The sequence below is a fragment of the Diaporthe batatas genome (genome assembly GCF_019321695.1).
Source record: "Diaporthe batatas strain CRI 302-4 chromosome Unknown Contig00013, whole genome shotgun sequence".
Classification (NCBI taxonomy): domain Eukaryota; kingdom Fungi; phylum Ascomycota; class Sordariomycetes; order Diaporthales; family Diaporthaceae; genus Diaporthe; species Diaporthe batatas.
The window spans coordinates 1,193,260-1,208,814 of record NW_025408560.1 but is presented as its reverse complement, the minus strand read 5'-3'; the positions used below and the strand labels follow the sequence as shown (position 1 = coordinate 1,208,814).

Sequence of the window (15,555 nt, the reverse complement as noted above, 5' to 3'; positions counted from 1 at the left end):
TAGTAGCCTTGATAGTCCTCGACCAGATTGTAAATTTATTCCTTAGTTTCCTAGTTAGACATAGCTTAATCTAGGTTTTAGGTCTAAGGTAAAGGGGCTAATTAAAACCTATTAATTAAAGAATAAATATTAACTAAACTAAAGGGTGATTAAATATTAATAAATAATATAATAGTTTTACTTTTACTTTATAAATTTAAAATAGTTTTAAGTTTAGCGCACTGAACCTTTTAAATAAAAACCCTTAATATATTTAAAGTTAATAACTAAAGTCTTAATCTTATCTAGCATCCGTGACTAAACTAATTCTGACTAATTTCAACCCTGTCCTCGACCTAGATATCTGGCCCCCAATATCTTTGTTCGGAAGCCGGGCGCAGACCCTGGCCTGTACCCGCCTTGGCCCGCCTTGGCTGGAGGGAAAATTTCTGTTGAACACAAGACTAATACGAGATGTTTCCTCTGGAGAGGATATGCAGTCTCCTTCACCTGTCAGCCCATGGGCCTTCTATTGGTCCCACTACGTGAAGAGGAATCGACTGTTCAGCTGCTTCAGGACACCGGTGACACTAGGGGTCTCGGCTGAGGGGTCTCTGGTCAGACCTTCTTGCGCACGGCAGACCGCTTTTTTCCGCTTCTGAGCATCAAGGGAGGCGCGTGTAGTGAGCACAATGTCTTGGGTATGAGACACTCGCCCAGCTGCCATGGCCTATGACGACGCCTCTGAGCATTTGGCATCAGCTGACCTCACGTGTGACGATCTAGTCAACCTTGGAAAGGACCTTGACATGCCTCTGAATCGTGAATCTTGTGATTGCCTAAGCGCATTGTACATACAGTGGCCTACCATCTTCGCGACCAAGCATGGCCTGCCATGTCAAGTATGCTGTCGCGCCTGTTGAAGAGGTCGATCATCTACGGTACCTAGGGTAGGTACGTTATGTCCGTAGCACATCTACATGTTAGAAGGGCTGCGTCACAGAAGATCGTTCGAAAGAAATGACGCTGTCGGTAACCAAGCCGGAAGGCCGGGCTTTGCCTGCTAAGGAAATTAAGTAGATAGCGCATCCTCGGAAGGTAATCTGACCGGAACTTATTCCGTAGGGGAATAGGTGCCCACCGCGCTAGATTGTACCCTCCACTGTGAGGGTAAAGTGAAACCGCAGGAGGCTATACGTTGGATGTGATGTTGCAGATGGTAGTTCCACCGCAGCATGTCCCACAGAAGTTTTGCCCAGCAGGAGCTTATCGCTCAACATCTAAGCAGCCCGGCACAGAGTACTGGTGTACCGCACCAGAATCGCACCGACTGATAGAACCGCCTTGGGGACCGTCTCGCATCAAAATCGGCTTCTCACCGAATCCTATTCGCCAAAGTGGCTTCGCTTCTTATTCCGTATACGTGGTTTCGCTTCTATTCCGTATACGTCCGGGGATATACATGGCGCCTTCATACGGTGGTAGGCGCCCAAGACCTAGCGCTTAAAAAGGACATGAATGATGTCGATAACTATGGTTATAATACGATAGGTGCTTATGGACTCAGCCTTACGACGCACAGACAAGGCTAAGGGGTACCGTCTTGACGACGGCGTTGACTAGACCGCCGCGATGCTATGGGCCAAAGAGCGGTGCCTTCGTTATTAATACCCGTGGTTTCGCTCCCAGACTAATCGTTTGTAAAATGCCGTTCCTTTTGAAAATGACACCATACTTGTATGAGCACTTTGTATGAAGGCGCCGTTTGTGGCTTCGGACGTACACGAAACAGAAACGAAACCAGTTATATTGGTAAATGGAAGGTGACTAGAGAGATTTTCGTGATTTTGGTTTCTTCTAATAACAGTTGATAAGACCGCAGCCTGAGTAACTTTAAAAACATCAGCGAGGGCTTATGGACCAAGCACTGGTAATACCGGATCATAGACATGCCTAAGCAGACTGATGCGGCCGCTCGCAGTGAGTACAGCCAAGATATGAGTTACAGTCCTTTCTCACGACCGACCTCTGCGAGTCACCCATGTAGATGACTCGAGTTGTTGGTCTGGGGAGTATATATATCCAAGGACCTTCGATCCATTTGAACTACGATCTCATCTATTCCACGTCAAATTTCACACCACCATCAGCAGATAGTTAATGCAGACGGACATTCGCATTTGTTTTCAGATATTTCCTATCAGTGGAGAAATTCCAAAGCATCATGCCACCGAGACCCTGGCCATGTACTCCTAAGCCCCGACCGTAAGTTGCGATGATAAAGTTCCTCCCTTTTCGACGATGCTTTTGTTACAAGTAAATGCTAATCAGTCGCAGCCCTTCGCCTTCTCCACCACCTTGTCCACATCAGAGGACATAAGGAGAATTGGAAAGGAAAACATCATGACGTGGAACTTGGGTAAATAGCTGCTTTTGCTTCTATTTCGTATACGTCTGATGACATACATGGCGCCCTCTTGGATAACTAGATGGAATTATATCTAGATAGCTCATAACAGCTTACATACTTTTGCCTCGTTGAGCCAAGTCAAACATCCACCCTTGTGATTATCATTATTGTCTTGAATGTATTGATTTGGTATTGACTCGTGCCGTGGACCTGCATGCGTCGTCGCGCACGCTTGTGCTCAGGGATGCTCTGCACTATAGTGGTGATGACATGAAGCTGCCTAGCTTTGTGCAAGATTTATATAGAATTGTAAAGTGTCATTTTCCTTCTCCACGTGTACACGCTCGAGATATATCGGTTATAAAAAAACAGTTCCAGATGGGGTTGCAGTGTGTGAGGTATTGTGGATAGCTGGAGGCCGTGGCTGGTCTACTCTCCATCTCGGCTGTGTGCTCGCAGATAACAACGGGCTTCTGATACGCTTTAGTTAGTGATTAGTGCTTCCTACATTCAACTGGGGTCAATCAAAGTGGTCTGCCAGCATGTTTCCAAGTCTCAAGTACTCATCAACGGGAATGGCATATTGCACATCAAACATTCGCCAGCGACATGACAGTTGCTCTTCACGAACAGGCCCGTCCTACTCATCACCTTCCAGATCGTCCGATACAGAATCCGCATCCGTTGTGGTCTTCATCCTCTTGCCCTCGATGGCATAGTGATGACCCTTGGTGCATCCAGGAGCTGTGCCCACCTGGTCACAGCAGTCCCAGGTGAAGCCTTCTGGGTACTCCTCCCGCATTTCCTTGGTGTCTATCGTTCCATGGCATCTCTCGTCGTGGTCGGCCCAAAAGTCGTCGTCATCGTCACCTAGCTCCAGCTCCCCTGAAGATTGCGCTGGTCAGCAAGACTCGGAGTTTGTGGCTGTGCTGCTGTATTTTGAAGCCCGAAGCACACTTGCCGTGGTGATAGGTGCAAGCCTTGGAACTGTTGGATTCCTCGCTAAAGGTCTCCCCGCAGCGGACGCATATGAAGAATTGGTCCGAGGCCTTCCTCTTCTCGCCAGTCTTCGCAGCATTTGCCTCGGCAGCTCTGAGTTGCTTGAAGTGGGCTGCAAACTTCTTCTCGATCGACGCGTCCTTACATAGCGCGAAGACAATGGCGCGGAGCTCATCCGCAGAGGCTTCCTGTACAAGATCCATATCTTTGGGTTGCTGACGGTGGTAAGGGCACTCACGGGGCGTCAAAAAGGACGTCTTGGCATGTTTGACGCGACCTGGACGCGTCGAGCACCATTTTACGTCACAATTCTTGGTGTGCACTGTGGGGAAACTCCCGGGGTACTACAGTAGAAGGTGTCCCCGCTGCCCCGATCGTCTGCCCAAGCGTGGACCTCGGGACTCGGGAGTCTTTTTTTTCACGCCTACAGCTCTCGACCGCCCGCGGCTCCAGAGCGCGCAGACCAGCACCCAGCCAGGCAGATTTGCTGCGGTCGAGATGACCTCGTCGATAGCCCGTCGCAAGGCACGCATCCCCGGCGACTATAACATCAATACTGTGGTACCGAAATAACGCACATTGAAATGCATGCATTAGGCCACACCACCACGCGATAAGGCGGCAGGACGGCTTGCAGCAACGTTACCAGGTCCGTGCTTGGTACCGAGGCATGCCGAAGACTACTAGGCCGAGCGTGGACGGGGTTGCTGTGCAGCGATACGCAGCTCCATCGTATCTCGATTTGCAGTGAAGCATCCCGGCAGCCCGGCAGAGTTGCTCGGCAGAAATATGAGGTCGACGCGTTCCCGACACGAGGTCCAACGGGGTGCCATAGGGCTGCAGAGAGAGCAGGACGTGGCGAAAAAGTCCTCCCAAAGAATCTGTCTAGTTCGCGTTTTACACGGATTGTCGAGGTTTTAGCTGCGGCTATGTGTTTAATGCGCGAGAATTTCGGTGCGTCGGGGGCGTTTCGGTCTGAACTTCTGAGCGCTCAGGATCCTCGAGCCACCTGGGCAGGAGAGGGAGGCATGGTGCTTATTAGCAATCGCTTACATGATATCAGAGCGCGAAAGCAAGCCACCACGTGGAAGCCATCGATCCTACAAGATGGCCGGTAACCGATTGGGCCATAAGTGCGAGCCTGCAGATCCCCATCGTACTGTGTAGTATCACTGCCCACGCCAGAGCCACACTCTAAATGTGCTATATGCTCCGCTTCAGCCCCGGGGAAGCCTTATCTGTCGCCGAGGATCGTCTTGAATCATGGGACGAATCTCCATTGCGCAGAGGGCAGAAGCCGTGAAACATGAAGCGCTCCATCCGCAACATGGGGGACGCGGGACCCGGAACGAGGACTCAAAACGCACTGCGGGCGGGATGAGCAGCCCCTACCTGGTACGCAGTACTGGTCCTCCAGGTGCCGGTTTGCAAAGTTCAGGCCCTTGGCGGCGATCACGAACGAGAGCGGCCGGCACCAGACATCCATCGTCACCAGCAGGCGATCAGGATGGCCGGTGCATTAGCGGCGGCGATGCTTGAAACGTAAGCCACGACAGTCGCATTCGTTAAGGCGGCTGCGATTCGTGGACACCGTAGATCTGTTCAATGTTTAAAAAGCGGCCTGCTCAGGACACAGGCTGGGAAAATCGCAAGCTTTCCTTATTCGGTATGCCCTCGCCGTGGGCCGGGCTAAGCCCAAAGCTGGATGGCCTCTGCGTACCTGGGCCCGACAGGGTGGCCTGGGTCACCGCGGATCAAGGCGATTGGTATGGCTGTCGTCGTTGACTCCTGCAAGGCCCAATAGCGTCCCGGGTCGAGTGCTAGAACTCCAGTCTGGGCCGGCCTAGTTTGGCGTCTATTAGGTGCCGAGGTGCCTGGGCTGCCAGGGTCGGGCAGTAGTGAGGATATTCCACCGAACTCGGGAGCAGTCGGCCCCTGCCACCCCACAAACTATATGCTGCAATCATACACATCGTGCTGCACTACTGTGGTATAGGCAGTCCGAACATTCCAAGTTTGCGAAACAATGCTCGGCGGGGACAGGGTGTCTCCTTGCTCGCAAGCCATCTCGAAGGCGGAACCAATCCACCCTGGCCAAGGATTAAAGCTTCTTTGCACCATGGCTGCTGTTCCACCTATGTGTCTGGGGGAAGGCCATGCGAATATAGGTTGTGATGATGCCCATCCCATTTCCGTCACGCCAGCCTCGTTCGTCATTCCACAACAACTACTACACTCTCTCACATAACTTCACCTGTCAAGCCCGCCTCCCCTTGTCTCCGTCCTCCTCCCCGGATCCTACGGTTGCAGCTTGCGGTCCGCAGTTCCAGCTTGAGGCGAACCACCACATACGCATCCGATGTTCGCAAAGGTACTTCTCTCAGGCCTCGTCGCCGCGGCGGCGGCCCAGACCACCAACTCAAGCTCACAGGCCTGCGTCTCGGGCAACGCAGTGCACATGATCGTGGCGCGGGCCTCCCTCGAGCCGCCAGGTTTCGGTATCCTCCAGAACATCTCGACCCGCGTGATAGAGCAGCTGCCAGGGTCCAATGCTGAGGCCGTCGTGTATCCCGCCACGCTGGACGGCTACCAGAACTCGGAGGGCCAGGGAGTCGCTGCCATGACGCAGCTGGTCAACAACTACGCCCAGGCGTGCCCGAACAGCAGGATGGTCCTCATGGGGTACTCGCAGGGCGCACAGGTCACGGCCGACACGGTCTGTGGCTCCAATATCGCCGGGTTCGCCCAGACGCAGGCAGTATCGACGGCAGTCACTGATAAAGTTGCCGCGATCGTGTTGATGGGCGATCCTACGCACCTTGTGGGCCAGCCATTCAACGAGGGCACTGCGACAAGGAACGGGGTGAGTCACAGAATATCGGGAGTGGCAGCTGGACGATGACTGACTGATGATGAACAGACCTTCCCTCGGGTAGATAGTTCCGGCTGTGCCCCAGTGGCCAGCAAGATGGTCTCGTTCTGCAACGCGGACGACACGTTCTGCGACTCGGGCAACAACATCACCGTGCATCTCTCCTACGTCCAGGACAACGGAACCTCCGCGGTCAACTTCATCACCGAGAAGGTCAAGGGCGGGTCCGGCAGCAGCAATAGTTCGGGCTCTACCTCGGGGACAGGTGTCGTGACGGTCAACCCCGCCCCGCGAGCGGTGGCAGCTCCGGCTGGATTTGCTATTTTGGCTGGAACCGCGGGGATGCTGGTAGCTTAAGTCACCATATTTTGGTGAAGGCGGCCTCTATCTGGCCGCAATGGAGCTGTCATGCCACGGCGGAGATCTACCAGCGTCGACACCATTGCTGACCTCGCCATCCCCTTAATACTCTGGCTGAATTACTATTTGCTCGTGCACCATGCTCACCATGTATATATGGATATTTGGGCAGCCACCATGTCTGGACACATGGGTTGTCACGATCTGCTTTTACTGTATAAACGCAACGACATACTGCACAGCCGAGTGTGAATAGGATTCGCATATTGACCCGAATATACGCTCCACATTGTACATACAAACACATCTCGTCAAATAAACAGCGCTGAGAAGGCTTCAAATGTTTCTGCCGTGTATCACAGTCATCTCGCAGCCGATGTGATCATCTTAGTGTCTCTACTTGATGTTAAAATTACATGGACCTGACTGGGATGAAGCATGGTAATTCAGGCGCTAGGCCAACACTGGCAGCAAGTGAGAGTTTGATGGAGCATATACTTACACCTAGCTAATTTCCCGCGGTGTCCCCACGTCTTCGAGGACCTAAGTGATGCCCAACAGATAGTCATCATAGTTGATAGCAGAGAAACTCAAGCTTCCCAGTGCCATAAACTGCAATTCTGTGATCTAATTATTGTAACATTAGTCTGTAGCCTGTAGTCTGCAGTTACAGTTACGGCATCCTAGCAACGACAGAGTCTAGAAGGACGGGTATAACTAGGTCACTGGTCTAGAGTTTTATCGCCTCACCTTCCGCTATACGCGCAAGTCCAGACTTGGGCCATAAAAGCCCGTGGTAGCGTCGGTAGACTGCCTGGCGAGATCGACTGAGGAAGTATAGGAAGCGACATCCGTTAGACCCTCTTGGAATGGAAGAAGTCCATTCTCACCAGGACAAAATAAAGTGTGATGTTTGTTTCCCGGACCCGGGCGACCGGTCTACTTGGCATCCCGGCCGAGGCGCTGGCCGCACATATGCAGGGCCCTTGACCACATGAAAATGAAGTGTATGAAAGCTTTCCCGCGTATTCTGTTCTTGGCCGTCGTCATATTCTGCCCCCTGCGCTAATGCCTGGCAGCCTGAACCTGGCCACAGCCTGCCGAGGTGTGTTAGCCGAAAGGGGAATCACGGCGCCTGACGAACGTCTCCCGACGAAGGCATTCTGTTTGTACAACAGCTCAACGGGCACAATCAATTAGAATATATGGACCAAACATGCGCCGGCTCAGGTACAACGTCGCTGTGTCGTTGGATGGCTTCATCGCGCCTCCAGATGGGTCGGCGGACTGGATCGTGCACGACGACTCGATCGACTTCGACTCGCTCTACGCCGAGTTTGGGACGTTCATCCTCGGCCGCAAGACGTGGGAGTCTATGGTGAGCCTCGGGGACCAGAACCCCCTAGCCGGGAGGCCGAAGGAAAATGTGGTAGTTGTGACCAGCCGGATGAAGCCGGAAACATGGCCGGATGTGTCTGTCGTCGAGCCGGGAGCGGCAGTCGAATACATCACCACGCTCAAGGCTGGCGATGGCCAGGACATCTGGCTTTTGGGGGGAAGTCAGCTAGCTGGCTTGTGCATGCAGGCAGGGCTTGTGGACACGGTCGAGACGGCTATCATGCCTGTCCTGCTGGCGGGTGGAGTTGGGCTTGTGGGATTGAGACCGGAGGCGGTTGGCTCGACAGGCTTCAGACTCGGGCTGGTCAACACGCAGAGACTCGAGCAGAGCGGTATTTTGATGTGCAAGTACCATGTCATTGGCGCAGAAAGAGACAGCCTATGAACAATCCGGAGGGTTTGGGCGTGAAGGCGCCGTGTAGTCCGTTCGACTGGTTTTTAAGGGCGTGTAGCTTCCAAAGTTTGCGATGAAGGAGGCTCAGGTGGATTGAAAGCAGCAGGGGGGAGGCGTGACCCAGATTGTACTAGAAAATCGCTTTCAGACTTAGTGCATTTTCATGTCAAATGTGTCCCGACTCCGAGCAGGCCATCTTGAACAGTGCAAATTGACAAGTTTCTTAACTATGAATAGTGAGCATGGGAAGCCCGTATTTATAGACAATGGAGCGTAACAATGGTGGGGCGCACTGCTATGGATAAAATGCGATTTGAAAACACGGTTTGGAGCTGAGTGGATGGCTCCGCAGAGTACAAGGCTGTAACGGTGCTTCTGTCAGAGCAAGTGACCAAGTTTGGAAACCGAACCGCTTGCTTGCCTCCCTCAGGTGGTTTCGTTCTTAATCCACATACATCCCGAAGGCGTGCGGTCCCTCACATATAGATGGTAAACACTCAAGGGCCCAGGTTTCTCCTTTTACTTATTTATAGAAACATGTAAAGGAACCCCTTAGCCTTGTCTGTGTGTCGCAAGGCTCAGACCACATGCACCTATCATACTTTAACTAAAGTTATAGACACAGTAATATTCTTTTAAATGAAATTAGTTATTTAAAAAAAGGTAGTTTCGTTTTTAATCCCTATATATATAAAATGTATATAGTGCCTTTATATAATAATAAATATTTAAAACTTAATATTTAAAGAAATATAATATTAATAATAATAGAAAGAGAATATAATATATAAATATATAATTAAACTTTATATTATATAAATAAAGTTAAAAGATATTATTTTTAATAATATTATATTAAAATTATTAATATAAATAATTTAAAGGTTAATTTACTATAATATTAAAGTTAAAGTTAATAAAATAGTTATATAATAAAATTAAAATAGTTTTTAAAATAGTTTTTATAAAAGAAGAATTTTATAATATAAGACTTAATAAACTAACTTTTTCTATTAATATATTTAATAGTTATTTAAATTTACTCTTATAAAATAAACTAAATATATTATAATCTCTATTTTAAATATATAACTATTAATAGAATAATAATATTATAATAGTAAACTTATTTAAAAGCCTTTTATATAAATTTTATAAAAGATTAAAACTTTTTAAAAATTAAGTAAAGTTTATTTATTATATATTAAATAAATATTATATAAGGAAAGTAGAAGTTTAAATACTTAAAACTAAATTTTCCTTTTAAATATACTATTTTATTATTAAGGATTTATTTACTTTTATATAATATATAAGGAATATAATAAAAGAGGGAGCTTTATAAAGAAAGTTAGTAACTTTATTATATATAAATAAGTTTAAAAGTATATATTAAGTAATTATTAACTTTATATTTAAAGTATAAACTAATAATTAATTTAAAAGTTAAGAAAATAATAAATAGATAAATAGTTAAATAAAAAATATAATATAGCTAAAGCCTTATTTAAAGAAAAAAATTAAAAAATGCTAATAATAGTTGAAGAGGGCTGTGCCTAGGCACGTGGCCGCTAAGGCAGCCTCGTTGCATATAGATAAAACTACTTATTAAGCGTAGCGAGGAGTTATCTTAAAGCGAAGCGGAAGAGCAACAATAAGTAAAGCTTTCTCTATTACTATATAATTTAATGAAATATTTCATATATTAGATTGGTTAGAATCCAAATCTCATATATAGATTAGTTAATTAATATATTTTTATATATATTGTATGTACTTAAGGAGTTATTGTTAAAGAAGGAGTAGCTCCCGCTCCTGCCTAGCTCCAGCCCTAGGAAAGCTCCCTTTCGCTTCACCTTTAGGACAACTCCTCGCTACGCTTATATTCCTTAGCCGAATGAAGCCTTTGGGTACACGTATTTAAAGTAAGTAGTAGGTAAGGCTAGGACGCATCGTGCCCGACGGCGCCGGGCGCCGGCGACTAGAATCGTAAAATTGATCGAAATTATACTGCACACAGAATTTAAACGTGAATGGTTCTCCTAGAAGCTCGAAACTTTTCATCTCATAACATTACCACTTATTGCTTCATCGCCTCCTCTCTCCTCGATTTATCTCACCTTATAACATTTGAACCTATTGCCTCACTGCCTCTGGATTCCCAAGCTCTTGCTTCTCATCCTCCCACCTCAATAACGTCACCATGGACGCAGTCTTGGATCGCCTAGGCTTAGTGACCCCTGAGCGCGCCCTTCAATTGGCGATGAATGCGGTTATCGCAGGGATACAAAACGGGAATGGCGATGGCGACAACACTCGCGTTTGCGTGGTCTGCATCGGGGAATTCGGCCCGGATAACATGGCGCGACTCCCCTGTGACCACAACTTCTGCCAAGGATGTCTCCGAGAGACGTTCAAGATGGCCCTCACCGATGAGCGTCTTATTCCTGTGCGGTGCTGCCAGCAGAATATGCTCGACGCAGAGCCCCGGGTTCAGGCTCTCTTGGGCCCTCAGCTCGTGGCCCAGTACCGGGATAAGAAGGTCGAGGCGGAAACCCCGAACAGGACGTACTGCCACAAGCCCAAGTGCTCCGCCTTCATCCCACCCCAGCACATCGTGAGCGAGATCGCAACCTGCCCTAGGTGTCGGGCGACGACGTGCTCCTCTTGCAAGGCGGCCACCCACAAGGGCACCGACTGCCCTGTCGACGAGGCGGCCCAGAAGCTGTTGGATGTGGCAAAGAAGGAAGGCTGGAAGCAGTGTCACGCTTGCAAAACGGTCATCGAGCTCAAGCAAGGTTGCAACCACATGAGTAAGTCCATAACCACCCTCGTACCCAGTAACTGCAACTCGAGAGCCCCAAATACTAACAGTCCGTCACACAGCTTGTCGATGTGGCGCCGAATTCTGCTACGTCTGTGGCAAGGTCTGGAAGCAAAAAGGCCAGCCAGGCGCATGCGCATGCGACCTGTTCCACGAGGCGACCCTCCGCCGCCAGGCCCAGCGGGAGGCAGCGGCCCGCGGAGAGGGGCCTCCTGAACATGAGCTTCAGAATGAAGTGCTGGGCGACCTCCTCGACGCCGCATGGGATGCCCCGCAGAACGCAGCGAGGCCCCACCGTCAGCCCCAGGATGCCGGGATCCCTTGGGGGCTGGGGGAGCTGTGGCGGGACGAGGTTGATGCGGTGCTTGTGGCACAGCACGAGCGCGAGGAGCGCGCACGAGAGGAGCGCGCACGAGAGACGCGCGAGCGCATGGCGCGTATGGTACAGCAGCAGCGCCAGCGTGAGCTGCGTGAGCTGCGTGAGGCACTGGAGTATCTCGGGACTGAGGAGCGTCTGATACAGGTGGAGCTCGAGATTCAGGAGCGTGATGCACAGCAGCATCTCGGGATTCAGGAGCGTGCGGCACGGCTCCAGCACGAGCGCGAGCGCGAGAGGCGTGCACGACTGGCGCGCCAGCATAGGGCGCATGTGATACAGCAGCGGCAGCGTGAGCGGCGAATGGCAGAGGAGCGGCGCGAGCGTGAGCGGCGAATGGCAGAGGAGCGGCGCGAGCGTGAGGAGCGTATGGCACAGGTGTGGCGCCAGCGTGAGGAGCGTATGGCACAGCAGCGGCGCGAGCGTGAGGAGCGTATGCGTATGGCACAGCAGCAGCGCGAGCGTGAGGGGCGTATGCGTATGGAACAGCAGCAGCGCGAGCGCGAGCGCGAGCGCACCGGGGGGAACCGACCCTGTTGGCACACCAGGATGATGAGGAGGGGCGGCGCAGACACCTGCCAGGATTGCGGCCGCCACTCGCCGCGATCTACCATGGAGTGTCTGGACTGCAACATCCAGGTCTGCTTCGGGTGCAGGCACAGCCGTCTCCTGCGCGGCCCTCGTCTGAGGTGATCAGGGAATTCCGAGGTGGCTGGCTGTCTGTTGTAAAATCCACGACTATCATCATGGCGCTCGTTGTCGGCCGCAAGAGTCGGAGCCGACGCCTCCTGGGCCAAGAGACCTGGATTAGAAGGAAGGGGAAGAAGAGGGCCATTGAGCACCAAGAAATGATTGTTGTCTGTGCGGATGAAGCTTGGATATCCGAGATGTATTGCGTTATCTTCTAATACTTTGCCTTACACCACGTAGCATCAATACCAACAAGTTAAGAATCGTCCCTTCCCCTCGCCGCGTGAAATCTTGCCATTCGATACAGCTACACTCTATGTCCCGAGCCGACCACGAGCGTACAAGTACACATAACCCTGGCTAGGAGTCGGGTCCCTGGCCGCCATACAAGGCGAGCATGTCGCCCGCCGCAAAGACCTGGCTGATGAACTCGTCTGCCTCGCAGATGACCCTCACGCTCTGCTCCACGCTGGGGGAGCGCGGGCCCCCGGACACCTGCTGCCAGCTCGTCAGCAGCCTCCGCAGGTGGTCGCCGGCCGTGAGGAGGTCGGGCCCGATGACGCCGCGCAGGGACGGGACCCTCGATGCTGCGAGGAGGACGAGCATCGCCCCGGCCATACTGCGAGATAATGGTCAGTAAAAAGAAGACTCCTGAGCAGCTAGGTCACGGTGCAGGGAAACAACTTACGATAACGAACAGATCCACGTGTCCACCAACACGGTATGCGCAAACCCCCGCAGGTTCAGGATATGCAACAGGCACGCCTCCAGGCACGCGCGGCACCCGCTGAGGACGTCAGGGCTCGGCTTGTGCACGCTCAGCCCGTCGCCGCCGGACCCGCTCCCGCTCAGCATCCACATCAGGTACGGCCGGTAGATGACGCTGCGGCAGGTGAGGTACCGCTGGCGGAGGAAGCCTCCGGCCTCGGTCTGCGTGGGGCGGGTGTCGACGGTGAAGCCGAACGCGGCGGGCAGGACGTCGCGCCACTCGTCGAGCTGGTGGTTCAGCTCGGCGACGACGTAGGGGAAGCGCGCGGCGTCGAGGCTCGCGCCGGTGCCCCTCGCGTAGAGCAGCTGGTGCACGCGGTTGAGCAGCCGGCGCATCGAGATGCACGCCAGGAAGTACAGCGAGCTCTGCTCCTCGACGGCGGGGCGGCGGTGCGTCGAGTAGGCCCCCGGGAGCGGGATGCTCGACTCGATGCGCGCGATCCCGGACTGCGGGAGGGCCGACAGCTCGGCCAGGTAGTCGCTCTCCAGGACGTAGCAGGACCAGAAGATGCGGCGGATGCGCTCGGCGTCCTCGGCCGTGTCGCCCGCGGGCGGGTAGGACAGCAAGAGGAGGCACTTTGCCGACGCGGCGTTGATGTACTCCCACGCCTGCAGGGGCCGGCGCAGGGAGGCGAAGTACATGGCCACGAAGAACAGGCACTGCGTCGCCGTGGACCCGACGTCCATGTGCACGACGTGGAGGCGCCGCAGCGCGTGGTCAAAGTACAGGTCGCCCATCTCGCGGCGCTGGGCACGCTGCTTCAGGTCGTCGTCCGAGAGCGCCGCGGAGGCCTGGGGCGGAGCGTGCGCCAGGCCTGCTATCGCCTGGCTCGCGCAGCCGAGGGCCATGGTCAGGAAGGCCAGGCAGGCCTCGACGCTCTGCTCCTCGGCCACGCCGGCGTTGAAGCACTTGACGGTCAGGCGCACCTTCTCCAGCTGGTGGCGCGACATGGTGGGGTACCAGAAGTTGACGCCGTGCTGGAAGGCGTCGAGGATGGAGTCCATCTCGTCGTCGGTGACGAAGGGGTACATGATGGTCGAGGAGCGCATCTTGATGGGCGGGCGGGACTGCTCCAGCTCGAAGATGGAGACGTAGTCGCTGCGCAGGGAGGGGAAGACGTCGAAGTGTGGCCACTGCAGGACGGACTCGGTGGTAGAGGTGTGCATCGAGTCGAGCACGGCGTTGTCGAAGCCGTTCTGGCCATTTGGTTGTTGGCCGTTGTGGCCGTTGTGGCCGTGCTGGCCATGCTGGCTTGGCTTGAAGTCCGGAGGAGGCTGGTGCGCGGTCTCACTTATTGGAGTCCGCGGCGGGCAAGCGGTGCGGTATGCGTGAGCCTCGGTGACTGGCGATTCCTCGAACAAGGGGCTGCCGGAGTGAGGGCCAGGCTGTGAGAAGAAAGACGGCCGCCGTTCAGATAGGGGTGAGGCGATCTGCCGTCATGTCAGTCAGAGGCACTGGTCCCAAGTGCAGAAGAGGCTGGCAGGTGGGAGGTACTGACGACACTGGCATTCAGGTCATGGAGGAACTTCTCTACGCGAAGGACGCCTTCTAGGATGAGATCACTCTTGCCTCGTCTGAATTTTCGAGCTGGTCAGCCTTATGCCATGACCTGGATCATCCCCAGGGAAGAGGCATGGAGCTCACGAGTTGGCTTCGGAACCGTACGTGCAGTCCTGCTCCGAGACGGAACAGGATGTACACGGATTGTTACCGTCGCATCTGGCAGTCGACCACGGTCAGCACCCTGTCCTGACGGGAACTCCACCCCCGACGCGTCGAGTACTGTGCACTTCACGTCGCGGCTTCCAGCGGTGAGCCGAACCTTATTTTCCGCGCCCGACAAATGTCGCACTGGCAAAGTGGTCAGCTATTGTAGAGAGGCATGGGATGGTCGAGGGAGGGACTCACGGCATGGGAAGTCCTTAATCTCTTTCTGGAAGGCTGTTCGGACCGTTCTGATGACGGCGCAAGGTCCTTGTCATCATCCATCGACGCGGCGAGGATCTGGGCCCAGGTATCGACCACTTTAATGGGTTCAATGGGTTCAATGGCTCTGGCTGTGTGTAAAGTGACGGCTACAGGATACGGATCTCAGCCTCGGTAGTGCTCAGCAGCCTCGGATCGACCCGAGGCGGACCGGTAGGCATAGGCACGTAGAGACGCAGACGCAGACGCATAGCAGGTCAACAAGTCATGTGAGGTACAAGCAGGCAAGCAGAGAGGTTGGGATGCAAATGCAGCTGCTGGGGCCGGGCCTGGACCTGGACCTGGACCTGGACCTGCAGAAAAGAGATGCGAGAAGGGAGAGGGAAGGTTGCAGTGGAGATAAGCAAAGCATAAAAAAGGGCATGGGAGAGAAGATCGATCAGCAGAGCCCAAAAAAAACCTGGTCCGAGTTCCTGGTTCTGGCATCTGTCAGTTTTTTATCCTGAGCGAAAAAAGAGAAGCTCAATTGGAGTCTGACCTCGGAATGGCAGAGAAAAC

At 52.7% G+C, this 15,555-nt stretch overlaps 5 protein-coding genes across 5 annotated transcripts; 3 read left to right on the top strand and 2 right to left on the bottom strand.

Annotated features, from left to right (window-relative positions):
* Positions 1-2,784: 2,784 nt before the first annotated feature.
* On the bottom strand, positions 2,785-3,849 carry KVR01_010610 (uncharacterized protein). The gene is made up of 2 exons (XM_044782231.1): positions 3,351-3,849; positions 2,785-3,274 (listed from the first exon to the last, which is right to left on the bottom strand). The coding sequence occupies exons 1-2, from the start codon at positions 3,589-3,591 to the stop codon at positions 3,030-3,032; spliced, it is 486 nt and encodes a 161-aa protein (XP_044640769.1). The 5' UTR covers positions 3,592-3,849; the 3' UTR covers positions 2,785-3,029.
* Positions 3,850-5,384: 1,535 nt separating this feature from the next.
* Positions 5,385-6,922, top strand: KVR01_010548 (uncharacterized protein). Its single transcript, XM_044781669.1, has 2 exons — positions 5,385-6,251; positions 6,309-6,922. Exons 1-2 carry the CDS (start codon positions 5,748-5,750, stop codon positions 6,615-6,617), a joined length of 813 nt encoding a protein of 270 aa, XP_044640707.1. The 5' UTR covers positions 5,385-5,747; the 3' UTR covers positions 6,618-6,922.
* Positions 6,923-7,836: 914 nt separating this feature from the next.
* On the top strand, positions 7,837-8,403 carry KVR01_010598 (uncharacterized protein; the record flags this gene model as incomplete). The annotated part of the gene is given in 2 exon segments (XM_044790279.1): positions 7,837-7,998; positions 8,017-8,403. 2 exon segments carry the CDS (start codon positions 7,837-7,839, stop codon positions 8,401-8,403), a joined length of 549 nt encoding a protein of 182 aa, XP_044640757.1.
* Positions 8,404-10,615: 2,212 nt separating this feature from the next.
* Positions 10,616-12,305, top strand: KVR01_010566 (uncharacterized protein; the record flags this gene model as incomplete). The annotated part of the gene is made up of 2 exons (XM_044786351.1): positions 10,616-11,225; positions 11,299-12,305. The coding sequence occupies 2 exons, from the start codon at positions 10,616-10,618 to the stop codon at positions 12,303-12,305; spliced, it is 1,617 nt and encodes a 538-aa protein (XP_044640725.1).
* A 280-nt stretch (positions 12,306-12,585) lies between these two features.
* KVR01_010248 (uncharacterized protein) lies at positions 12,586-15,524 on the bottom strand. The gene is made up of 6 exons (XM_044782291.1): positions 14,980-15,524; positions 14,894-14,922; positions 14,716-14,790; positions 14,570-14,645; positions 12,991-14,501; positions 12,586-12,921 (listed from the first exon to the last, which is right to left on the bottom strand). Exons 1-6 carry the CDS (start codon positions 15,058-15,060, stop codon positions 12,663-12,665), a joined length of 2,031 nt encoding a protein of 676 aa, XP_044640407.1. The 5' UTR covers positions 15,061-15,524; the 3' UTR covers positions 12,586-12,662.
* Between the last annotated feature and the right edge of the window lie 31 nt (positions 15,525-15,555).